This window comes from Oryctolagus cuniculus, chromosome 4, assembly GCF_964237555.1.
Source record: "Oryctolagus cuniculus chromosome 4, mOryCun1.1, whole genome shotgun sequence".
NCBI lineage: Eukaryota > Metazoa > Chordata > Mammalia > Lagomorpha > Leporidae > Oryctolagus > Oryctolagus cuniculus.
Window position 1 is genome coordinate 71,876,663 of NC_091435.1, and position 26,011 is coordinate 71,902,673.

Sequence of the window (26,011 nt, forward strand, 5' to 3'; positions counted from 1 at the left end):
CCGGCTGCAGCACGCCGGCCGCGGCAGCCATTGGAGGGTGAACCAACGGAAAAGGAAGACCTTTCTCTCTGTCTCTCTCTCTCTCACTGCCGCTCTGCCTGTCAAAAAAAAAAAAAAAAAAAAAAAAAAAAAAAAGAACTATGGGAAGAGTGGTGGTATCATCCTACCGTTTTGGGATTTTTACACACCAGAGAGACTCTACAACATTCCATATTGTGACACACTTGTAAAGTTCCTCATGTTTTGGAGTTTTGCTGTGCTGCACAGACTTGATATTCTGGACTTTTCTTTGGGTCACGTGACATTGTTTATGAGATGATTATGGTATGTCTCTTAGTTATTTAAGCAGCAAATAGAAAAAAAAATAATTACCATTGACTTGAAAGACCTTAGAATCAAATAATATATCCCCAGTTTAACTCAATTCATCAGATTATTCTGCTCAAAGATTAGGTTATTATAATTCCTTGGAAGACATGTTCATGTGAATTAATTCAGAAGTTGTAAAATGTACTTACCTAGTTTGCAAAATAAAAAAAGAAGGAATGTTCTCTATGGCTCCAAAGGATGCAAGGTTTTTCCCAGTAGAACCACAAAGTGAGAAGTATGCTGGTGCTTAGTGGCATGATGGATGCAGCTTCTGTTACCCACAGTCACTGTTCAAAAAGATTCAATGAGAAAATTCCATAAATAACTTATAAGTGTTTAAGAATCTTTATTACAGTATATTCTAATGATTGCTCTTTTTATTATGGGTTATTGTTAATCCTTTACAGTACTTAACTTATAAGTTCAATTTTATCATATATTATATATATATATATGAAAAAGCATACTCTATATAGGATCTGCTACTAGCCATGATTTCAGACATCCACTATGGGTCATGGAATGTATCCCCTAAGGATAAGGTGGGATGCTACAGTACATTCTCACAAAGGCCTTTATGACAAAAATAGTTTGATACCTTTGGGGAATGTGACCTGAGCAACTAGCATTGCATTCATAAAATAGATGGAGTTTCCTGTCTGCTTCACTACAGTTGTGAGAAAAAGAATAGAAATAGTTGGTTCAAGGAAAAGGCAATGTTTAATTCAGGAACTCAGACTGGATTTAAATTCTCACTGAAGAATAAATTGTAGAACCTGCTTTTTACCACCTGCTCAATCCCTTTGCTCTGATAAGAATGCATAAGGGTGACTCCAGTTCATCCATTTGCTTTTCTCATTTAATTAAACAGCCATAATTCCTGACCTGAGGCTCCCTGCCTCCGCTTTTCTCCCAGAATTGCTTTCTCTGCTCTCTGAAATGTTCTCTCTCCTGCCTTCAGAATTAATAGGAAAGCTGGTCTCTGGGCTGTTTTCTGCTCTCAAGTGTGAATCTTCCCTGTCAAAATCTTTGCAAAGAAAATGAGTCACAGCATCACCTAGGTGATGAGGTCATGATGCCACAGCCTTGGCTTTGAAAATTCATCTCTGTTTCTTTATTGTAAAGGGATTTTGAAGGGAGAGGATGAAATGGGGGTGGCGGCCTTGAGCCCAGTCCTTTGCACACTGTGAGCTTGCTCAGCATTGGCAGGCACTCGTGACAGAATCCTGCCCTGAACTGTCCCACCCTCTACTCTGCTTTCTACCTTGCCAAGGAGCCTTGATGGAAAACCTGCAGAGGTGAGATCAACTCAGACCTCACCCACGTGTTGTGTTGACTTCCTGGCTCTGAAGGCCATTTCACATCACATAACCTATACAAATGTCTAGGGTTCAGATCCTGGCTCTGCCACTTACTGGCTGTGTGATTTTTTTTTAAATATTTATTTATTTATTTGAAAGTCAGAGTTACACAAAGAGAGGAGAGGCAGAGAAAGACAGAGACAAAGGTCATCCATCCACTGGTTCACTCCCTAATTGGCCGCAACAACCAGAGCTGCACCGATCCAAAGCCAGGAGCCAGGAGCTTCTTCCTGGTCTCCCATGTGGGTGCAGGGGTCCAAGGACTTAGGCCATCTTCTGCTGCTTTCCCAGGCCACAGAAGAGAGCTGGACAGGAAGTGGAGCAGCCTGATCTCAAATCGGCACCCATATGGGATGCCAGCGCTTCAGGCCAGGGCTTTAACCTGCTGCGCTACAGCGCCGGCCCCTGGCTGTGTGATTTTAAGCAAGTTATTCAGTGAGCCTGTGCCTTAGTTTCTTTCTTTGTGAAATTATAAATACCCATCTTATTAGAATTAAATTAGTCTTTATATAAAATTAAAATATATTTAATGAAATTTGGTGCTATATATTATATATATAACATAATAAAGTACTTAGAAGACTGTATGACAAAGTGCCATATAATTTTTCAATTTATTAGTATTATGTTCTCCAAAGATATGAGGATGTTTTAGAGGCTTTACCTTTAAAGGTTTCTTGGGGAGTGGGGGCACAGCAGTATTTTTTTAAGTATTCATAGTCCTGAAATATCCTTCCTTGAAGCTATCAAAGACAGAAAATCATAAAATATTTATCAAATGATTCACTCAGTCTTCAGAAAGCAGCAATTTTCACTTCATGTGTATTGTTTTGTTTCAGGCATTTTACATGTATTATTTCCTTTGATTCTCAAGAAAATTCTGCATAGTAGATATTAGTTTCCTAACAAGAGGTATGAAGGCACAGAATTCTAAGAAATTAAGTTATTTACCAGGTCATACTTGTAGCTATGACTGATCCATCACCCAAACATAAATTATTTGACCCCCAATGCCATGCTACGGAATATGAAATCAGTGAGCATTGATGACTGATAATTCAGAGAGAACTAGGTGCCAAAAATGACAGAAATGGCAGGAAAGGAAGAATGACGAGGACAACAATTACATGAGCAACAATAACAAATTTAGACTCAGATTTATGATTTACAGATTTTAGCAAGATCTTATGCATTGCCCTTATACCATCTACCAGCTTGGAGAAAGAAATTCAGTCTATTTGTTTCCAAACTACAGGTACTGTACCTGACACCACCTTGCCCCCAACCACCTGGTTCCTTCCTCAGGCTCAGGACAAAAACATCCCATTGTTTTTTCCCATTTGTGGAAGAATACAACAACATATCTTATAGAGTCAGAAAAAAACCTGTTTGCTTGTCTTTTTGATATTTCTCTAAAACTTTTTAATCACTCAACAGGTGATTGATACAGACCATTAAGACATATGCAAAGTATTGCTGCTAGAGAGCAATGACCCTACAAAATCATCCTGCCAACCATCTCCAGAAGAGAGGCACAACTGAGGGACTTGCACTGTGGTGCAGAGAATTAAGCTGCTGCTGGTGGTGCTGGATCCCATATCAGGGTGCCAGTTCATCAAAGTCTCAGATGTTCTGCTTCCAATCCAGTTCCCTGCTAATGCACCTGGGAAGTCAGTGCAAGATGGCCCAAGTGCTTAGGCCCCTGCCACACCTATAAGAAACCCAGATGGAGTTCCAGACTCCTGGTCCAGCCCAATCCATTGCAGGCATTTGGGGAGTGAACCAGCAGATAGGAGCTCTCTCTTGCTCTGCTTTTCAGATAAACAAATTAATTAAAAAAAAAAAAAAAGATAGGTAGACTTGAGAAAGCAGTGTGCTTGCAATTACAGTTTCACTTAGTGCTGCCCCATTTCAAACTTGTTCTTGTCCCTGGTGCCTCCTGCACAAAATTCCTGAGCTACCCCTTTTAAACAAATAAACAAAAAAAATCAAATCTGCAATATAGACCAAATCTGTTAATTCAAAAATACTCCAAGTAGTCCTAGAACTGGTAATAGGCTTGCTACTTACTCAATGACAATTTCTGAGTGTTTAGGGCTGAATTCTTAGATTGCATCCTCTATGGGGCTTCTGGAAATGCAACAGTTTTGAGGACTAGCTTTAAGACCCATTCCAATAGGGCTTTCCACCAATCTCTATTTCTTTATTTTGTAAAAGGGTATGGCATACTTGCACAGTCCACTTCATTGCAACTCCTTGAGGAGCCATTTTTATTAAGTTGAAAATACTTCATAAACTGCAATACACATGTTCAAAAAATTCACTTTTATTTTCAAGTGGAGGTCCAAGTCCTTATTCCTTGTCCCATTTATACAACATGCACAATGGTGACACATCCTCTGAACCTTCCCTGGAGATTAGGTGTATGGCATACAGGCTTTACTCAATGGAGGTGCAGAGGTAGAGCTGGATATCTCAATTCATGATAATCATGTCTCCTCAGGACCAGAGGTTTCTAAGCTGGACTCCCACAAAGTGTCTGGCAATTACATTCCTATCTTTTTCCAGATATGAATACATAGGATTGTTCTCAGAACTTAGAGAGGCAGTTAGGGATATGTAAGGGATGTAAGATAGATAAATAAGATAGTCACTAAATATGATTTTATTAGGGATGAGGTTTAATTTGGGCTGTGTAGTTCATAAATTTTTTAAAGATTTATTTATTTGAAAGTCAGAGAAGGAGAGGCAGAGAGAGAAATAGAGAGGGAGAGAGAGAGAGAGAGGGAGAGGGAGAGAGAGAGAGATCGGTCGATCGGTCGATCTTCCATCGCTGGTTCACTCCCAAAATGGCCAAAACTGTTTGAGCTGAGCTGATCAGAACCCAGGAGCCAGGAGCTTCTTCTGGGTCTCCCACATGGATACAGGGACCCAAGGACTTGGGCCATCTTCTACTGCTTTCCCAGGCCATAGCAGAGAGCTGGATGGGAAGTGGAGCAGCTGGAACTCGAACCAGTACCCATATGCAATGCCAGCACTGCAGGCATCAGCTTTACCTGCCACAGCGCCTGCCCCAAAATTCCTAAATTTTGAGAATGAATAGACTTCCAATTTAAATAGATTCCCATCAGCAAGCTGTTGGGCAATGTGGTTTGGGTGATGGGTAAAGTTAGAATTGAAGGGGAGTTAGATGATGTGTTGAAAATGTAAACAGGGCTGGCGCCATGGCTCACTAGGCTGATCCTCTACCTTGCGGCGCCGGCACACCGGGTTCTAGTCCCGGTCGGTCAGGGTGCTGGATTCTGTCCAGGTTGCCCCTCTTCCAGGCCAGCTCTCTGCTGTGGCCAGGGAGTGCAGTGGAGGATGACCCAAGTGCTTGGGCCCTGCACCCCATGGGAGACCAGAATAAGTACCTGGCTCCTGCCATCGGATCAGTGTGGTGCGCCAGCCGCAGCGCGCCGGCCGTGGCGGCCATTGGAGGGTGAACCAACGGCAAAGGAAGACCTTTCTCTCTGTGTCTCTCTCTCACTGTCCACTCTGCCTGTCCAAAAAGAAACGAAGAAAGAAAGAGAGAGAGAGAGAGAGAGAGAGAGAGAGAGAGAGAAAGAAAGAAAGAAAGAAAGAAAGAAAGAAAGAAAGAAAGAAAGAAAATGTAAACAGACAGTATCCCTTTCCCCAGGATAAGAAAGAATTGAATTGGGTATTGAGCCCATGTTGGACAGTTTTCTGCTTATCTCCTTGAAGATAGATAGCTTAGGAACACTAGATAGTTAACACCATTTTTCCTCCCTGCATGAAGGTACCAGCAATCTAGGAGATGAATTGGGTCTTTTGGTATTTTATCTTGCTGACATGACTTAATCTAGACTCATGATGAAGTAGAAATTACTCTGAGATGATTATGATGATGACAATGTTTAGGATGAGAAAACTCACAGCAGCTATTCCTGTCTGAACATGTACAATATGTTAGGGGCTGTAATAGGTAGTGTATATGTATTAGCTCATTTAATCCTCCCAACAGCCTAATGGGGTAGCTCTAGCAGTCTCACAAGTAAAGAAGCTGGGGCCAGCACCATGGTTTACTTAGTTAGTCCTCTGCCTTCAGCACCAGCATCCCATATGGGCACTGGGTTCTAGTCCCGGTTGCTCCTCTTCCAGTCCAGCTCTCTGCTGTGGCCCAGGAAGGCAGTGGAGGATGGCCCAAGTGCTTGGGCCCTGCACCCACGTTGGAGACCAGGAAGAAGCACCTGGCTCCTGGCTTCGGATCGGCGCAGCACTGGCCGTGGTGGCCATTTGGGGAGTGAACCAACGGAAGGAAGGCCTTTTGGCAAAATTAGAGTTCAAACCTAAACTTGGCTAGCCATAGGACCCATGCTCTCAAACCTATTGGCTTTCTGCACTCTATCTTATGAAGCTCCTGATTAGGACTAAAGGTGGGCTTTGACACTTGGAAACTGGATAACACCAGGCCCCTTTCTAATTCTTCAGTTAACTCCATCATGGAACAGCCACAGTGGTGTGCCCTTCCCATGGTTTTTGTGAAGATTCCATTGACGTACTAAGTGTCTGAACCTTGTACACACTGCAAGTGTAGGAGGACCTAGGATGTGACTGCTGGAGAATGTGCTTTCCTGACAGCTCCAGCATTCGTGACTGGGAGCTTCTGCAGATTGAAGCAGGGATACACAACCAGCTGCCTGTCCACGGGCTCTCTGATCACTAACAAAGCACAGCACAAGTTAGCTGCTACACCTAAGTATCATTCTGAGTATCAACTGTTTTGATGGCACTATTTTAGCCACTGAAGTTTTGAGGAGTGTTCAAATGACACATTTCCACTCTCAAGTCTATGCTTCAAGGGTAGATGCAGTTAATAACAAGAAGAAAGCATAGGCCAGGTGATTTTAAGTACTAAGAAGAAAAAGCAAGGTAAGCAGATGTAAAGTGACAATAGTTGAGGAAAACTGTGTGATACTGTGGGTGAAGGAGGTGTCTCATCAAGGACCTATTGACTCATGATGTAATTTATGAAAGTTTTCTAAATCAAGAATCACAATTTGATATAGTAGGGAGGACAATAATTGAAACAAGTATGTGTCTTTTGGTTCCTTTTTCGCTGGAGTATCCAACAAGAGATATTTTGCAGGGTCTTATCTGGGAAGAAATTTGTTTTATGCTAAGTTCTCCTGGCATTTGGGCTCCCTTCCTGATGTTTATGTAAGTTCCCCAGGCTGTGGGGCTCCCTTCCTGATGGTCAGAACTTTGTCTTACCTCCCGCAGCAGCAGGGGATGTGATTTGTCCCTGGAGCATCTCAGAGGGGATGGGCTCACCTCTGGAGGTGGTCTAGGGGGCTGTCTGCTGGAGGAGGCTTCTTTTCTGTCTTTCCCAGACGTGTGGGCTGCCCGCTGTTTTCCCTCTCACTCCTGTTATCAGAAGAAGCTTATGGTCCCTCTCAAGTGATGTCAGCCCTTTCAGCAGCCTAACAGGGAGTGCCTCCCTTTTGTTCTCAGCTCAGTGGCCACACCAGGCATAGAGACCTCTGTGTGGCCAGAGTTAGCATCCTTTCACCTTGCTTGTGCTTCTTCCTTTGAGCGTGCCACTTCTAGAGGCAGTCAGTGCAAGCTTCTGCAGCAGATAGTGTTCATCGGAGCATCTACTCCCCCCTGCTCCCTAGTGAAACCCTTTCCTCTCTCCCAGACCAGCTGTCTGCAAGCTTATGCCTAGGTTTCTGTGATTACGGACCTTGATTCAGTTAGGCAATTTATTCTTGTGTCTGCCATACCCACAAGTTTCCTGGAAGAGTTTCATTAAGTTATTCTGCCTAGCAAGTGCCTTGGCGGATGACCAGTATCAATGCCGTCATATCTGCTTCATCTGAACCCTGGGCTCTTCCCAACCCCAGTCTGAGGGAAAGGGGGGTTCCTTCCTTTAAAAATGAAGGGCCAATTGCCCCCAGCCTATGTGCCTTAGGCCCTGGAGAGCAATGCACAGAGGAAGTAAAAATAAAGAGAAGTAGAAGTAAAAATTTTTCAACAATCTCCCATGAATGTTTTCAGCAGTTTTACTAATGAAGAATCAGAGACGTATTTTGTAACAATAGTTTTGCTGGTATGACTCTAGCCAATCCATAGACTAAATGAATATCAGTTGTCTTTACCACATAGTTGTCATGTCTTTGCTTTTTGAAAGTGCTTGGTTGCCTATTTTTTATTTCATTATTATTATCAATGAAATTCTTACTGCTTTGCTGATTTTTCTTCTTTAGTTTAGTTTCTGCTTCTTTAGTTCTATTACTGGGAAAAATATATACCTCTCTTAGTTACATACTTTTGAAGCCTGTTACTAGAAAGTGAAGGATTTTAACAAAAAGTTGACAAAATAGAATACAATCTTATCATCAGCTTTCTGCAAGAGCACTGAAACATACAACATTTGAATTCAGCCCACAAATGTTGAGCATCTACTATGATTCTAGAAATTGGAGACTCAGCTGTAAGCAAGATAAGATCTTTCTCATCATGTGCTGAGTTTTGTGTCAGAAGGCATCAGTCGTAAGGTCGTCTTTTCTTCTTCTCTGTTTCTTAGGGAAAACTAGAGATAAAATATACAAAATTAATAAAGGGCAATTTTTCTCAATGGGAACTGAGTTCCCTTCCAATAATGTTTCACACTGTGTTATTTAGACCACCTCAGATTATTGTGGTAGCAGGGGAGCTGTATATTTAAATAAATGATACATGAAAGTAAATGGAACACCCTATCGTTTGTTTATCTGAAAAGTTACCATGACTATCATAGTTTCAAATGTGGGATATTTGGTTTTCTTATGTATCCAGGCAATACACGTCTTTGAAAATGAAGACAGTTCCCTCATTAGCACTCTGCCAGGATTTTCAAGAAAGATCATTCTTCCAATATCACATTCTCTTGGAGAATTGCCCACTCATCACTCATCATCATATCTGTGCCTCTGCCTGCCCAACATCAAAGTACTTTACACTGGACTGAAAGTCAAGAGTTTGAACAAGCAATGAAAGTCAAGAGTTTGAACAAGCAATGACCATCTTTAGCAAAGGTTTTGCTTCTACCTGCATCCTGCTCCCCATTCCCCTGGTAACCTCAGTGTGATCTGCAAACCAAACTGAAGGTTGTGGAAACCCTGTGTACCCCAGTCGTTACCATTCATATTTTTTTAAAAAAATACATATATAATTGCTGAGAAGCTCCAGGGCTTTTTAAAGATTTTATTTATCTGAGGGGAAGAGTTATAGACAGGGAGAAGGAGAGAGAGAGAGGTAGAGAAGGGTCTTCCATCTGTTGGTTCCTTCCCCAGATGCTCACAATGGCTGGAGCTGGGCCAATCTGAAGCTAGGAGATAGGAGCCAGGAGCCAGGAGCTTCTTCTGTGTCTCCTACACAGGTACAGGGGCCCAAGTACTTGGGCCATCTTCTATTGCTTTCCCAGGCCATAAGCAGAGAACTAGATTGGAAAAGGAGCAGCCAAGACTAGAACTGGCACCCATATAGAATGCAGGTGCCATGGGCAGAGGCTTAGCCCACTATGCCACAGAGCTGGCCCCACCATTCATCATTAAATAACACCTTCTGGGGCTGGTGCAGTGGTACAGTGGGTTAAGCCACTGTCTGCAGTGCCGGCATCCCATATGGGTGCTGGTTGAAGTTCTGGTTGCTCCACTTCCAATCCAGCTCCCTGCTAATGAGCCTGGGAAAACAGCAGCAGATGGCTCAAGCGTTTAGGCCCCTACATCCACATAATAGACTTAGAGGAAGTTTCTGGCTTTGGCCTAGCCCAGTCCTGGCTGTTGCAGCCATTTGGGGAGTGAAACAGCAGATGGAAGATCTCTCTCTCTCTCTCTCTCTCTCTGAAATAACAATAAAAAGATAGATGACACCTTCTTCCTGTCTGCACAGAACCTGAAGGAGATTTTAGTTGCAGAACTGGAGGAAGGTGGCCTATCACCTCTTTCTTTCCTCTATAAGGAATATTTCTCTGTATTTCGGATCTTTGACTAGGTCCAAAGAAAGTAGACAAGCTCCACTGTGAACTACTTTAATATTTGGACATTTTCTCTTAAGTATATTGCTACAGTATCAATGATGCTTAAAATTAGAGTGAAGGCTTTTGTGAATTTCACCTCAATAAATTATCAATGAAAAGATAAAATAAGTCATAAATATGTACTTGCTAGATTTCATATATGTGCATCAACATTGTATTCTGGGTCTTCCAGGCTGCATAGGATTCTGGTAGGCATAAAAATGATGGAGTTTTTTTTTTTTAAAAAAAATCACAAAGGTTAATTCTACCCCTTCAATTTCCCTTCTGAATATCTTCTGCCCAATCAGATTGACGATACTTAGAAATGGTATACATCAATGATTTTAAAAGCATTTAAAATTTGATCTTGTTTAAAAGAACATTTAAGGTATTATAATAGTGCTGTTTATAGCTGGCAGAAGTAGATACAGGGCCAAGTTTTTCTTTGCTTAGAAGGTTGGAAGTATTCCTATGGTCTTTGGACAAAGATAAATGCATTGAGGTGTCCCAGATGAATGGATGGTATTATTTTTAGTTCTGAAAGTTATGTATTCATGATTTTTGCCTAGTGGTCTTTTGTAAGCATAGGAATAAAAATGTTTGGATGTTTAGAATGAATCTTAAGTTTTCCATTCCTCTTTTCTTCAAAGGGAAAGGAAACTGTTAACCAGAGCAACAATGTTGAATATTCAACTATTTCTCATTTTCAACTTTCTTATCTGTACTTCTTAAAAATCAATTAAAATTACTGCCATTTAATCCAATAGATTTAGAAAGTTAACCAGGAATGGTATCTTCATCTTCTTGAGACCAATATAAGGGTACTTCAAGAAGTTTGTGGAAAAAACAAATTAAAAGATAAGTTTCTTGGGTTAGGCATCAGATCCAGGGGTTAAGATGCCTCTTGAAGACCTGCATCCCACCTCACGGTGCCTGGGTTCATGTCCCACTTCTGTTTCCAACTCCAACTTCCCGAGAATGTCTACTCTTGGAAGCAAGAGGTGATAGCTCAAAGTTGGGTCTCTGTCATCCACATGGGAGACCCAGAATGAGTTCCTGACTCCCAGTTTCAGCTTGGCCCAGTTCCAAATACTGTAGGCATGTGAGAAGTGGACCAGCATATAGATCCATCTCTGTTGATCTGTGTGTTTGTGTGTGTGTGTATGTGTATGTATGTGTATGTTTTTCTGTCTCTCAAGAAATGTTTATTTTGGTGCAAAAATTTTGAAATTCATGCATATTTTTTCGTGAACATTTAGAAGATTCTACATATTCATCCAAGATTTTAATGTTTATATGAAAATTAAAGATTTCATGTACCTTAGTTGTTAAAATTTTATAAATTACAGAGTGCCCAAACAAATCACTAAAACACATAAAATGGTAGTAATAAAAATTCTTGAAAACATTATAGCAACTCATAAAAATATTCTTTCCAGATATGAGAAACGGCATTTGAACATCCTCTTTAGTTAATTCACCGATAACACATTGCCATGTAAAATCACAGAATTTTGAAAATTCCTCAGAAACCACCAGAGCTCAGCACAAAAGTAAGTTGTGGCAAGACTGAGTTTACAAAATAAATATATCTGTAATGAGACATCAGCTGACTCTGGCCATTAAATTCCAGGATCCCATATCTGCACCTCTGCAACTTTAGACTTTTGGCCTTACTTTTTGAGCTGAGTGTCTACTGAGAATTGCTTGGCAACAATTGTTGAAGAATTAGAAAATTATTTAAGTATATTAAAAAAATCTTACATGAGTGGATAGAGTATCCATCTGCTCACTAGTGTGTGAAGAGTGTTTATCACAGTCACTCGGTGGTGTTTAATGAAGAAATGAATGAGAGTGTTGACATACCATACATTACGGATTATCTTCTTCAAGAAACTAGAGGGCACTCCAGATCAGTGACGCAATAATAGATGTGGGGGTGGTTGTAGGGCAGAGAGCTGGGCTTCAATACAGGTTGTGCTATTGACTCACTCTATGAATTTGGGCAAGTCACTGTATTCTTCAGGGTTATGACTTTCCCTTTTAGAATCTGCAAGCATTGTGCTGAATGTACAGAGTGATCTCTGTTTTTTTTATGGGCTTGTGTGTCTTTTTTTTTTTTTTTTTTTTTTTTTAAGTGAGTGCTTCTATATCTAGAAAAGTCCTACGTGGCCTGATGCCTTGGAGCTGCCTCCACAGTCAGTCTTGGAAAATCAACTTTCTCTCCTTGTCTCCTCCCTTAACAAAATATACTTCTTTTTGTTTGTTTTTAAAGATTTATTTATTTATTTGTAGGCAGAGATACAGAGAGGCAGAGGCAGAGGCAGAAGCAGAGAGAGAGAGAGAGAGAGGTCTTCCATCCGCTGGTAGACTCTCCAGATGGTTGCAATGGTTGGAGCTACACCTATCTGAAGCCAGGAACCAGGAGCTTCTTCTGTGTCTCTCATGCAGGTGCAGGGGCCAAAGGACTTGGGCCATCTTCTACTGCTTTCCCAGGTCATAGCAGAGAGCTATATCAGAAGTGGAGCAGCCAGGACTCAAACCAATACCCATATGAGATGCTGGCACTGCAGGCAGCGGCTTTACCCACTATGCCACAGCACTGGCCCCAAAATACACTTCTGATACATTTATCTTCAGTATTGTGAAATGAATTTTACTAGAAAATAACCTATAGTTTGTCTTACTAACATAATCAGTAACAAGTATAAAATAAAGATGTACATACAATTAAGCAGTATGTAGCTTAAACTCAGTTTTTGGTTAAAATATTTTGGTTCCAGTAACTTAATCCAGGTCTCTTATTAGCCAAGTTTCTTCTCACCCCTCTCCTCTCTCTTTCTTTCCCTTCTCCATTTTTTCCCTTTCCCTTTCTGGCACTGTCTATTTCTGACTATCTGAAAAATTTATATTAGCTGTCTTTTTTTTGAACCTCTGAAATACATGTTCCTATGAATCTTGAATGATGTTAAGAGATCCAGCATTTCCTCCTGGACAAGTCATGTCCCATAGAGTATTTTCAATGCCTCTTTGGATATATTCACATATTTGGGTACCTAGCTCTTGTGGGAAGGCTTCACCTCACTCCCCTAGTTCTAACCGTTCCATGTTTCTTTTCCCTCTTGCCTACTCATCTCCTCTTGCATCCCTTCTATTCCTGGATGGTTGAACTGTGGCTTGTCCCATGATCTTGACACCCAAGCTTAGTCTGAGCCTTTGTAAATAGTCATTTGAACATAGATGCTATGTATCTATGCAGATGCTCTGAGAAATTGAGAAACTGAGAGAGAGAGAGAGAGAGAGAGTAAAGAGGAGCTCTTCCTTCACCCACACAGTTTCTAAGCTTTCTTCTTTTTGTTTTTTAGCTTTTTAAATTTCATTCCTTTTGCTTTGTGTTCTTAAAGAGAAAACTGGGTTCTAAAATCATAGCTTTCTTCAGGCACTAAAGGGTCTTTTTTGTACACCTGCCCTCTCTGAACTGCCACATTCAGAAAACTTAAGGTAGGCTAAAACAAATTAACAACATCTTGGCTCCATGCTCCACTCACAACTGTTAATTTTACAGGGTTATGCCTCCGTCACTGAGCAGAGTGCTCCTGGCAGGGACAGCTGCTCCCCTGCCCCAGATTGTGCTGTGCTTGTCCCAGTAGGTATCATCGAGAACAGCAGGACAGAGGACTGAGTGGTTAGCAGGGTGCTGGGCGGAGGCAGCAGGACAGCACTCTCCAAAATGCTTTGCACTGACTCCTTCCTTCTTTGTATTGATGCATGCATGGTTAACTGGAAAAGAAGAAAAACTTGCCATAAGTTTTGCTGAGAAAATTGTTAATCCTGCTTTTACTTTTGCTGATAGCTTATTTTCGAAAATACCTTTGTGTATTCACTAGCACGTTGATGGACTAAGCATTGACAGGCCTGTATACTTGTCCACAGAATGTCAGACAAGCCTACATCATGAGCAGGATCTGGGTCACTGGGGCAGAGCGAGTATGACAGGTGGAAAACATACTGTGTGTTGGCGGGCTGTGGTTTTCCTCTCAAAGTGGAATGAAGGCCAAGGTCAAGGCCAAGGCCAAGAATAAGCAGAGGAGTTGGTACCTGCAAAATACTCTTTTAGTAACTGTCCTTTGAAGTGACCTCATGGTTGTTCATGGCTACATTTCCCCTGTGCCTACAACAGTGTTTGTAACAATGAATAACAGCCATCAAGTGCTCCAAAGTATAAGGAGGGAAGGAATGGAGACTATCCGTAGCCACACTGGGGCACCGTGGTGAGCAATAGAGCTATACAGAATGTCATGTAGTTGCCTATCCATTTTTTTCCATGACTGCCTTGAGTTCTTTTCCTCTGATTTAATTTCCATGTGGATAAAAGCCATTTGCAGCACATACTGCACTATAAATGTTGCCATCAACAGGCAAAATTTTATATTCTAGTCTCTTGTCTTCAGTAGTAAATCGGCTCTAAAGATGTTAATGTGAAACTCATTTGAGTTTTAAGTTGCTATGGGAATAAAAGATTGTGATTTGGTGAATATATGCCACTTTTTCAAATGTGGCAACAGTGTCGCATGTTTTATTTCAACTCAGGAATAGTGACCATATCCCTCAGTCCAATTTTGAAGGTTTAAGATGTCTTTACTGATACTTGTCCACATACCAGGGGAAGTGAGACATCATTTTGGGACCAGCATTCTGATTGTCACTTTCTGAAGAACTCCTCAACAGCTTTGCACTCATTTGCATTTTGCATGAAATTCCTATGAGATTTCTTCTCTAAACCTTTACCACATTCTTTGCTGTGAATCTCTTATTTTCCTGATCAGGCTTGAAATCTTGGGAAAGAACAGACTTTTGCATAATATTTTTAAACCAATTTTATACAGATGCCCTCTCATAGGCTCTAAAAACAATATCTTTCAGAGCTCTTTGGTTAAAACTTGGGGGTGAATGTGCTTTGAAATGTCAAGGTACATCTGCAAAAAAAGCAGCTTTGGATGTTGGCAGTAGAGGGATATTGACCTGGGGAAAAGAAATACATGCAAAATAATGCCAGTGATTCTGGAAGTTCAAAAAGACATCAGCTTTCCCATAAAATCCTTTGGCGGACAGGGGAGGCTGGATCCGAACTTCCAGGAGTTCGCTGATTCCTGAACTCTAAGTGTGAGGCCTGCCATTAAGTCACTTAATACTTGTTGCAAGCTGTGATCCGAAGGGCAAGAACATCCTTCGAACTCTCCTCTTTTTTCTTCTTTTCTCCCTGAAGGTTGAAAAAAATGATGAGGACCAAAAGATTGAACAAGATGGTATCAAACCCGAAGACAAAGCTCACAAGGCCGCCACCAAAATTCAGGCGAGCTTCCGCGGACACATAACAAGGAAAAAGCTCAAAGGCGAGAAGAAGGGTGACGCCCAGGCTGCCGAGGCCGATGAGAAGAAGGAAGAAGCCCCTGCCGCTGATGGGGTGGAGAAGAAGGAGGGAGAAGGCTCGGCTGCCACTGAAGCGGCTCCAGGCTCTGGCGCCAAGGCTGATGAGACGGGCAAAGCAGGAGAAACTCCTTCTGAGGAGAAGAAGGCAGAGGGAGCCGCTGATGCTGCCACCGAGCAGGCAGCCCCCCAGGCTCCTGCGCCCTCGGAGGAAAAGGCCGGCTCTGCTGAGACAGAAAGTGCCACTAAAGCTGCCCCTGATAACTCGCCGTCCTCCAAGGCTGAAGATGCCGCAGCCAAGGAGGAGCCTAAACAAGCCGACGTGCCTGCTGCTGTCACTGCTGCTGCTGCCACCACTCCTGCTGCAGAAGAGGCTGCCGCCCAGCCTCCCACGGAGACTGCCGAGAGCAGCCAAGCCGAAGAGAAGATAGGTGAGCCTCTGGGGTCCGATGTGCGGGGCGCTGGGCGGGGGTCTCTGCAGACGGGCGGGCCGCTGGGCCATCCAGGGACAGGTGCTGTCTGGGAGCAAGGGAAGCTGTAGTTCCTCCCCCAAAGTGGCAGAACCAAGGGCTCAGGTTACTTTCCCAACACATCTCCAAGGCTGAAAGAGGACTCGGGCGGGGCTGTGCAACAGCCAATCCTGGAGAGTGAAGCTGGCAATTATCGTAATTGGATTGATTTAAACGGTGGAACTAGATAATCCTGGGTTAAAAAAAAAATTCTATATGCTGATAGACTTAGTTTAATAAGTAATTACTAGAGCTACGTATATTTTATGGGTGGGAATTAGCTAATGTGATTATTTGGCTCTAGGAAGTGTCTGGTATAAATACAGCCAACTCCTCAATTGATCCAGACTATCTACTGTGTGAATTGCCAGTAGCAAAAACATAATCTCTGACCACCTTTCCCCATCCCACAATATGTCCCTGGGCACTCTCCCCATCATCAGTTGGTAAGTAGTATGTGTACGTGCAGAGAATACGAATTGTAACACTAATTGGGGTCAAACATAATGAGGAAAATAAGTCTGTTGATATTGCCAAAAACAAAAGAAAAACCCCAAATACAGAGCATATTGTGAAGTCAAACATAAATTATCATTCTATTATTGAAGACACTATTTTCCACCAAATGCATAAACAATTGAGGATTGACTATGATTATAAAAAATGTACTGAACTCTCTTTGATTTGAAACTGTAGCTTGAAAGTCATGTTTTCACTATTATTGCCCAAAGAGCTTGGGCAGACTTGGGAGGAAACTTCCTCAGGGCAATACAAATTTAACTGATCAATCTTTACCCTGGGAGACCGGACCCACCCCTCACCCCCATACGCCCACAGTGTGGGGGAGACCAAGGTTCTCCAAGGTCTTTTTCTAGTTTACTGTGACCCATGAGTGCCTTCCAACTCAAATATACTATATGGAAAGGTAAAGTTGCTTCTGTGCCAATTGAAGAGCCTGAGTTTACACTATTAGAACCCCCTGGATTTAACCCACGATGTGATCAAGGATCCAAGTACACCTTGGACCACACTGGCCTTTGGGAGAGGGCCTACTCCATGACAGTGATCTGGGAAATATTTGCCCTCTAACCATAGGAGTGAGGGTGAAGTCTTTGAACATTTGCTTTGATGAAACATTTCTCCAAATCTATTGCCACTGGAAGGCAGATAATTATTCCAGATATTTGCAGTGTACTTCTTTCATCTTCTCCCTAAAATTCTGTAAGAATTGTCTTTTATTAAACAATATAGCTATTACCATATTCTAACACTCTAGGTCCAGATAAATCACATGCTTCTTTCTACCACTGATTCAAATTAAATATTTATTCTAACTACATATCTTCCTCTGGGGCCAAACACAAAGGTTAAGAAGATGGAAATTTTTCCCCTGAAAAGGTAAGACATTGCATAAGGAATAGATTGTTAATTTTAATTTACTAAATAAAACAAAGCTTGTTAACCAATTTCTTTAATTTAAGGTTCAAGCCTCAGAAATGATGTTTGCAAATCACTTTGCCTGTTTGATAGATTGTGTCATCTCATAAATTTTGGAAATTAATCATACATTTAAATACAGAAAATATTTGATATTGCTGAGACCATAATTTTTAATTTTGTAAAAGTTTGTCATTGATGCATAATTATACATATTTATGAGGTACAGTATGATATTTTAATACATGCATACAATATATAATGATCAGGGTAATTGGTATGTCCATCACCTCAAACATTTATCATATCTTTGTGCTGGCAACATTTAAAATCCTCTCTACAAGCCATTTTAAAATATACAACTAACCATAGTCAACCATAGTCCATCCTACTATGTTATAGGACATTGGTAACTATTGCTCCCTATCCAATTATACCCCAAATCCATTAACCATCCTCTCTTTACCCTCTTGCACCGTCTACCCTTACTCATCTCTGGTAACCACTATTCTCTTTCTACTTCCATGAGATTTATTTTTTAACTTCCACATATCAATTAGAATATGTGGTATTTGTCTTTCTAGGACAGATTTATTTCATATAATGTGATGTTCTCCAGTTCCATCCATATTGCCATGGATAAGACAATATATATTTTTTTCAAATTGGGATTTCTGAAATTTTGAGTGTAGAGACAAAGATATGATATGATTTCAGATACACTTAGTTTAGATTATTAGAAATAAGAGCTTCTTGAATCAATGAAAAGTCTAATATAGAATGTAATTTTAAAGAAATTCCATTTTATTGTATTTCAAACAATGATAATTCTAAATAATTTAAACTATTAATGAGATATTTTATTTATAAGTTCTCAATAAATGTCAAATGTTGAATGAATGAAAATTGGCTAAATTTAACTTGTAGATAATAATTTGTTCACTTAATCATGTATTCCTCCAGCAACATTTCTAACACTATTCATTTACTTGATTAAAACTGTGTCTGCAGTAAAAACAGAGATCATGTTTTGTCCTAAATTTTACAAATTCCAACTAAAAATGTTTCAGATAATGAGACTGTATTATAAACATTGAACATGTAAATGAAGTTCAACTTGAAAGTAATCAAAAAGTGCACTTTATTTTATACTATTTCTTGGCTTTATATAGGTATCTTCTCTCTGTTAGATTCTGCAATGCTGCCTGTAGTTTCTAGACCGAATTATCTATTAGCCTTGCCTGCTATCTGTGACAACACAAATTACTCTGCCTTGGTGAACCTCATAGAATCATAGAAACTAGATGTGACAAGGAGATCTATCACATCATATCAGGTCTAAATTCCCAAGGGCCTTGTACTGCATTTCGTCTGTCTCCCATTGGATTTTGTTTTAATCTGGGTTAAAGACACAGTGTTTTCAGCTGGGCTGTACCTTTGGAAATGATGACTTCGATGGGTTGCTTTCAGAGTCTGTGGCTGGCTGGAAGGGCAGAGAAAGCCCATCAAAGAGGGTGCAATGCTGTGGAGAGTGAAATAAGCTAAAATAATCTAAAAAATATTTTTTGTCTATAAGGGAGTCAAAAATTTTGCATGAAATCTGATCATTGCTTAAATATATATGGAAGTGCTTTGTAAATTTAAAATATGTTATTTTTAAACTTCATTTACTCTATGAATTTGTTACAAGTAGGTGCCATTTGCATTGGTACCTATGAAATTAGTTAGTTTTCTTTTAACTCTTTAAATCCAAATCCTCCAACTGTCTCTTCCTCTCTGCTTCACCATTCTGCCTGCCCACTTAGCAAAGGGCCTTTCACCAAAAGACTTCAGAACATTTCTGAAGAGGATTTTTTTTTCACAGAAAGAGAAGTGTTTAAACATCTATAGGACCCTGTCCACTTGATCTATGAGGAGAGAACTTTCAATTCTCTTTAGTGATAACGTCCTTGGTGTCTCCTGGGAGGTGTTAATGTGCTCAGTGGCCCTTGATGAAGGAGTTCTCTGTTCTGTTTTCTCTGCTCCTTGGCAGCACATTGACTTTCCCCAGTAGAGGACTCGAGCATTTCTACTGTGACCATATTCTATAACATGGTATTACCAAGGTAACCTATCCAAGTGCTATCAGTGATGTGGACCAGGTGGCTGCCACAGGGTCCTGAATGATGTTGACAGGAAGTGTAGTTCCAGGTCACCCTAGATATCTGTATGTTGATCTTGGCTACATTTTATTTCCATGATCTCATTATATCTTTCAAATTAGGATAATTTAATTTGAAATAATCTGGGGAAAAGGAAATTTGCCATTCTGTTTTAATCAAAAAATTAATTCCGTGTCTCCCTACCTCTCTCCCTCATTCCTTTTCTTCTTCTTTTCCCTCCTTCCTATTCTTTTGTCCATTTCATCCTTCCATTTTTCTCTCAATTTTACTTCTATTTACATTAACTTTCTGCAGTACTAAGTATTAGAGTCACAAAGGCAAGTAATATATAGTTTTTAACTTTAGGGAGTTCTTATCTGATAGAAGTGAGAAGAAATTCAGAAAATGATATTGAGAATCACATTAATAATCTCAATTCAATTGTGCAAATAAATGTGTAATGTTAAAGTATGCCAATGTGCTCTAAAACAAAACATGAATGAGCCAATGCTGTAGTGGCCAAGATATACTTTGTTGCTTCCTATAAAACAGTTTTATATCTGGTCTATAAAACCAAATTATTAGCAAAAAAAGGTAAAAATAATGTAATTCTCTGGAATGATTATTAAATGTATGAGAGTATAGTAACTAGCCCATACTTCTGGATTTGGAGAAACTCTGGGTCTCAGGGCAATAGTTCCCTATGGACCAACGTAATTGTCCACTTTTCAGCTCCCCCAAAACTAAATCCACTTCCACCAAGCAGAATATTAGATACGAATTTTCCCAAGAATATTTACACTTGTTTGGCAGGGTGCCTCATAAGTGCTTTTGATGTGAAATGTGGTTTCAGCCACTTTCTAAGTTTATACACAACTCATAAAGAGTGAGAATTTGGATTGTGACAGTCCATAAATGCTGTTTATAAAACATGAGCTCTCTGTCAGAGACTCAGGGGTATGCTGCTTAAATACTGTTGATTATAAAGCTTTCATGGAGAAATTTTATATTGCTAGAGTAATCATTTTTATTGGCTCTTTTCTGACAACAACCTAGAGGCATTTGATAATATTTTTCTTTCTATTTTACAAGCTACGAATAGAAGCAAATTCAGACCCAGTCAATGACAAAATGGGCCAAATTGATAGATCTCTAAACCCTAACCTTAATGTTATTGCTGCAGTTTGCTTTTTATTTAAGATTTATTTATCTGAAAGCAAGAGCGACAGAGAGAAAGGAAGATACTGGGAGAGAGGGAGAGATTTTTCCATCTGCTGGTTCACTCTCCAAATGCTTGCAACATCCAGCTCTGGGCCAGGCTGAAGCCAGGAACCAGAGCTCCATTCAAGTCTCCCACGTGGCTGACAAGGACCCAAGCACTTGGACATCATCTACAGCCTTCCCAGACACATTACCAAGGAATGCTGGATTGGAAGCACAACAGCTGGGACTTGAACCAACACATTGTTATGGGATGCTAGCTTAACCCACTGCACTATGACGTTGGTCCCAGCCATACAGTTCTTTACCTCTCTTTTATAGCACTTTCATGACACTCTCCGGATTTTCACTTTATTCGTCTTAGTAATTCTGACAATTTCTGATGCATGGGAAATACCCATACCAACCAGGAGTTTCCTAGGGCTCCTCTGACCTTCATGCCCTGTAAGGTAGTACAAGGGAAAGATCACTGGACTCAGGGAGAAAAATAATAGTCTCAATGTTTTTACAAACCAGCTGTGAAATCTTTGGTAAGTCTTAGCTTCTCTGGGCATTAGCTCTCTCATCCTTAAGAAGAGGGGCTACTCTAGTTGGTTTTTAAGGTTTCCTTTAAGGGTTAAAATATTAAAGTCCAGTAATAGGTCGCAATTAATGAGCATTTTTTAAGTTCCAGGTCTTTTGCTAAGTGTTATACAGGAATTATCTCATTTAATCATCATAACCATTTGGTGGTGTAAGTAGTGTAGCTTCACCTCTCTTTTTACACACGAGGAATTTGAAGTTTAGGGAAATTATGGCAGTTAATCATTGTAGACAGCTAGCAAGTGTCTGGCCAGCAGCTAAACCCTGACAGTTTGATTGCAGAGGTCACATGCTGAACCCTGACATTCACACATGTACAATTCTGAAAAACACAAAGAGAAAGAGAGATGTCTCAGGATTCACATCATGTTTTAATCCAAGAACAACCCCTTATTTATGTAATTCGGATATTTCAAGTCCTTGTCTGGGAATTATTAATGATCACATTTACAGGTAGAAATCCAGTAATTCTTGTAATCCCTTACTACAATTATGTCATAATTCTAGCACCTTAGTGTTATTGAGAATGCTAAGCCAGTGAGTCTCAGAGTCTTCCTCAAACATATTTCAAGTGCTCAATTTGTAAGAGATCTAAAGATCAGTTGAAATTCATTGTTCTCAACAAGAATATTGCTGACTCCATCAAATGTCAGAAGAAACTAAAAATTGGAAATTTTCATATTTTAATCAGATGAAAGTCATTTTATTTATTGTAGGTTACTCCTATTCTAAATCTGTTACATCCGAATTAATATGTTTTTAACATTCTTGTTTTGATCTTTTTCCCCCTTTGTTATGTGTATTTCCAAAGACAGTGGTATCTGTATAGTCTTTAAAGTTAAAATATTTTAAAAAAATAGAAAAGGCAAACTGGAGATCACTCTAATTCTTTAGTTTAAAAAGGAAGCAGACAAAAGATGAAGAAATGGGTTTTAGGGTTAAGAAATTCATATTGTTACATCCCTTTGTCCATATAACTCATTAAATTGTTAGTATCACTTTATAATCGAAGGTAATAAACAGAAAAACATGTAACTCCCCCCTCCAATTTTAAAGTTGTGATACTCTATTTGGCATTGAAAATGAAACAAAATTTCTTGAAACAGAGAATGATTTTTCAGATATTATTGTATACTTATAAATATTTGCTGTCTTCTCTATACATGCACATGTACACACACACACACACATACACACTCACACTCCTAGTTGTATTAAAAACAGGAAGAGGGCAGAGCAGCAAGAGTTATATAGTGGGTTCGTTTGACTAAACATGGAGAGGGAGCAGAGCACTCAGTCTAATGGACTAGAAAGCACTGAGTGTTCATCATTCTTTTTTATTGGCACAATCATAGCTTTATTAAATAAAATGAAAATCTTCCTGTAACCAGACAAGAATGGAAGGGAAGAAGGTGCTTAAGGCTACAGGAACTATGTCCTCTTAAAGAGCCCTCAAGATTTTGTGGTTTACAGCTTGTATAAAGAAATAGAGGGGGCTTAAAAGAATATGATTTTTGCTATCCCTCTTAGTCATGTTTGATTTTTTTGTTGTTGTTGAAAGAATATGACTAAATCAGGTGGCAAACCTCATTCCAATTTACATAATCAAGAAAATTTGAGTCAAAAAGTTCCAAAAAAGGTTTAGCCAGTTATTGATCTAACAGGAATAAAGCTTGGCTTGCTAGGCAGATTTTATTTTGGGGTTTGCTTAAGAGAATTATCATAAGTTAGTCTCATGGGACTGGCGCTGTGGCGCAGTGGGTTAAAGCCCCAGCCTGAAGCGCCGGCATCCTATGTGGGCGCCGGCTCTAGTCCTGGCTGCTTCTCTTCCCGTCCAGCTCTCTGCTGTGGCCTGGGAAAGCAGTGGAGGATGGCCCAAGTCCTTGGGCCCCTGCACCCACGTTGGAGACCTGGAAGAAGCTCCTGGCTCCTGACTTTGGATCGCTCTGGCCATTGCGGCCATATGGGGAGTGAATGATTGGATGGAAGACCTCTCTCTCTGTCTCTACCTCTCTGTGTAACTCTTTCAAATAAATAAAAATATTAAAAAAACTCTGACTTTCAAAATAAATAGATAAATATTTTTGAAAAATTATTCTCATAAGGATGATGAATAGCATGTTTTTAATTGTATCATATCTACGGGATGTATATGGTGCATCCTAAACGAAGAGATCCAGGGTGTTGTTCAGATACTGCTGCTGATGTCAGGCCAGCCTTTCTACATTTTGAGCTGAGTTCTGACATCTATAAAATAAGTGTGTTACATTAGGTATTTTCTGCCTCCCAACTGTAAAAGTTCACAATGGTAGACAAAGGAAGTATCTTTGAAATGTGGAACAGATGGCCTCTTACCCAAAAAATCTCACTTTACTGTAACCCTTCATTTTCCTAATTATTAGATAATGGATTCAGGGCGGGCCTGAGAGTAAAGAGTTTGAATAGTGGGATAGGAATATACGAAAAGGCAACTCTAAGAAAGCTTACACTGGATGTCCAGCAGTTATCAAGGAAATCTTAATGGAGTTTTCTAACCTCACCTTACACTTGAGATCGAAAGTAAAATTTTGGAGTAGGTGGTTACCTAATGGTTAAGACACCTGTGCCCCATAGCAGAGTAGCTGGGAGTTCATTTCTTTCTCCTGTTCCTGCTAATGCAGGGAGGTACTGGTGATGGTAACTGAGTTCATGCTGTCCTCAGGGAAGAGAGGGACTGTGTTCCCAGATTCTGGTTTTTATCTCTGGTCCTAGGCCAGCCCCAGCTGTTGCAGGCATTTGGAGCATGGAACAGTAAAAGGAAATTCTCTCTGTTTTTCTCCCTGTGATTATCCACTCTTCTGTTTCTCAAATAAATAAAGATAACTTTTTTAGAAAAGAAAGAAAATGAAGATTTAAAAATGTTTTCTGATATGATTGACCTCCTGCTTCTCTAAGCTTTCATGACCACAATTTGCTGTTAATAGTTTCACTTTCATCTTAGACTTATTTCCTTATTAATTCACTCCTATATTAATTTTATTTCAATGAGTAATTAAAATGTTAAAACGTTTAGTATTGAAATAGCTTCAAGAGTTCATAAAGCCTTGGATTCTTGTATAGGACCAATGGATGTATCAGAAGACATTTGATATGCTTTGCAAAATTTTGTTTAATATAGGCTGTATTGAACACAAGCACTACATGGATAAGCATAATATAACTTTCTTTCAATTCTTTTTAAATATGTAGTCACAGTAGTTGAAATTATAACCATTAATGAAATGGACTAACAGGCCTGAGTGTTTGGAATTGGGTATCCAAATTGAGACATCCAGAGAAAAGACTGTGTAAACGATACACAAGTTAAATGTGATTATTCAGCAATTCTCACACTTGTTTTTGGGTTTCAAATCACTAATTAAAGAATTGTAAAAGAATATTTCAGCTTGGTCATTTCACAGCATTGTATTTGGAAGGAAAGTTTTGGTTCTTGAGGCCTATTCAGGTACAAAAATATACCCTAGGTAGGCTCTTCACTTTTTGTTATAAATCACATTCATTAAAAGTATTCTTTCCTGGTATCAAACTGTATACATGGTAAAGTAACTTCTGAAAAATGTTTTTGTTTGTTTGTTTGTTTCTAATGTGAGTAGTGAAATCTTTTGGATTTGGAATAAAAGCCAGAAACTATTTACCCAAAATGGCCCCATATTTCCTAGTGCATAACAAATGTATATGTTTCTCTGAGAGAGTGGAGAGGAAATCAAACATGGAGAATATAATTTAGATCTGTTTAATTACTGTATCCATGCTTGTGCTATACCCTTCTGCACATACACACATTCAAGTTGCAGGGAAAGGCTTGCCCAAGAGTTTTACCTTTTAGGGAAAATCTGGAAGAATAACGAGCTATACATTTTCTTTACCCTTTAAGCCAACAAGATATGGGCCATGGCTTCAGAAAAATCTCTTTGTCTCTCTGAGGGTGTGTGCAGAGACTAATAGTCCTTTCTCTGTGCTTGTATCACCACGGTGTGCTTGTGATCCTGCAATAGAATAGGGAGAGCCAGGAGTTGAGACTATAGTTATCTGTGATGAAATTTATAATGCCGTAAAATTACAGTCCTGATTAGGCTAATTAGAGGAAGATTTGGAAGAATTCTTGGTCTAGATGTTACCTCAGCTGAGTCCAGAAGGACTAGATGTATCTACTGCAAACTGGAAAGAAATACCATTTATTTTAAAACTAAGGAATTAATCTTTTTCTCAAATCAGCACAAAAGTGCAAGTAGTTTAATTATAATCATAATTCAGCAGATGCTAATTGCGATTAACCCCACATTTAAAAAGCATCTCCAAGATATGTTTTGTTTGTTGTCGAATCTCCTGTAATTATAATAAGGATATGGAAATTAGAGGCAGTCAAAAAGCATTTGATGGATGAGTTAAATATGAATACACAACGTTATGGCATAGAGAAAGTCCTAAACTGACCTTGAAGACTGGATTCTAACCTTGAAACATTGGGTTAGCAAATTCCTTAGGTTCTTTGGGTGTGAGATTATCTTTTCATGAAGCAAGAATGTTGAACAGAGGATCTGAAAATTACCACCATTTCTAAAACAGCTTTACAATGCCCGTGTTATGACACACTCCAAGTTTATATGCAGAGTCTAAGTGACAAAAGGAGGCAGACATTTGCTCAAACAAAAAGCTCTGGTGCTATAAACCTGCTATTTTAGAAGCTTAATGCAGAAGCTCACTGGAAAGTATTGTCATTACTCAGGGCCATACGTCTACCCTGTGGCTGCCAAAATGCAAACCATTTAGGAGTTCATACACCAATGTGAGCATTTTGCATCATGTCTAGAAACATATTGAGAACTAGAGGAAATCAAGGCTGCTCTCTTCAGAAAGCAGGTG

The 26,011-nt window shown here is 39.8% G+C and overlaps 1 protein-coding gene across 1 annotated transcript in view; it reads left to right on the forward strand.

Annotated features, from left to right (window-relative positions):
* The window catches only part of GAP43 (growth associated protein 43), a 122,048-nt gene that overhangs the window by 46,545 nt on the left and 49,492 nt on the right, over positions 1–26,011 (forward strand). The window contains exon 2 of the mRNA XM_008266894.4: positions 15,059–15,650. Coding sequence (XP_008265116.1) covers positions 15,059–15,650 — 592 coding nt within the window. The remainder of the gene's footprint in view (positions 1–15,058; positions 15,651–26,011) is intronic.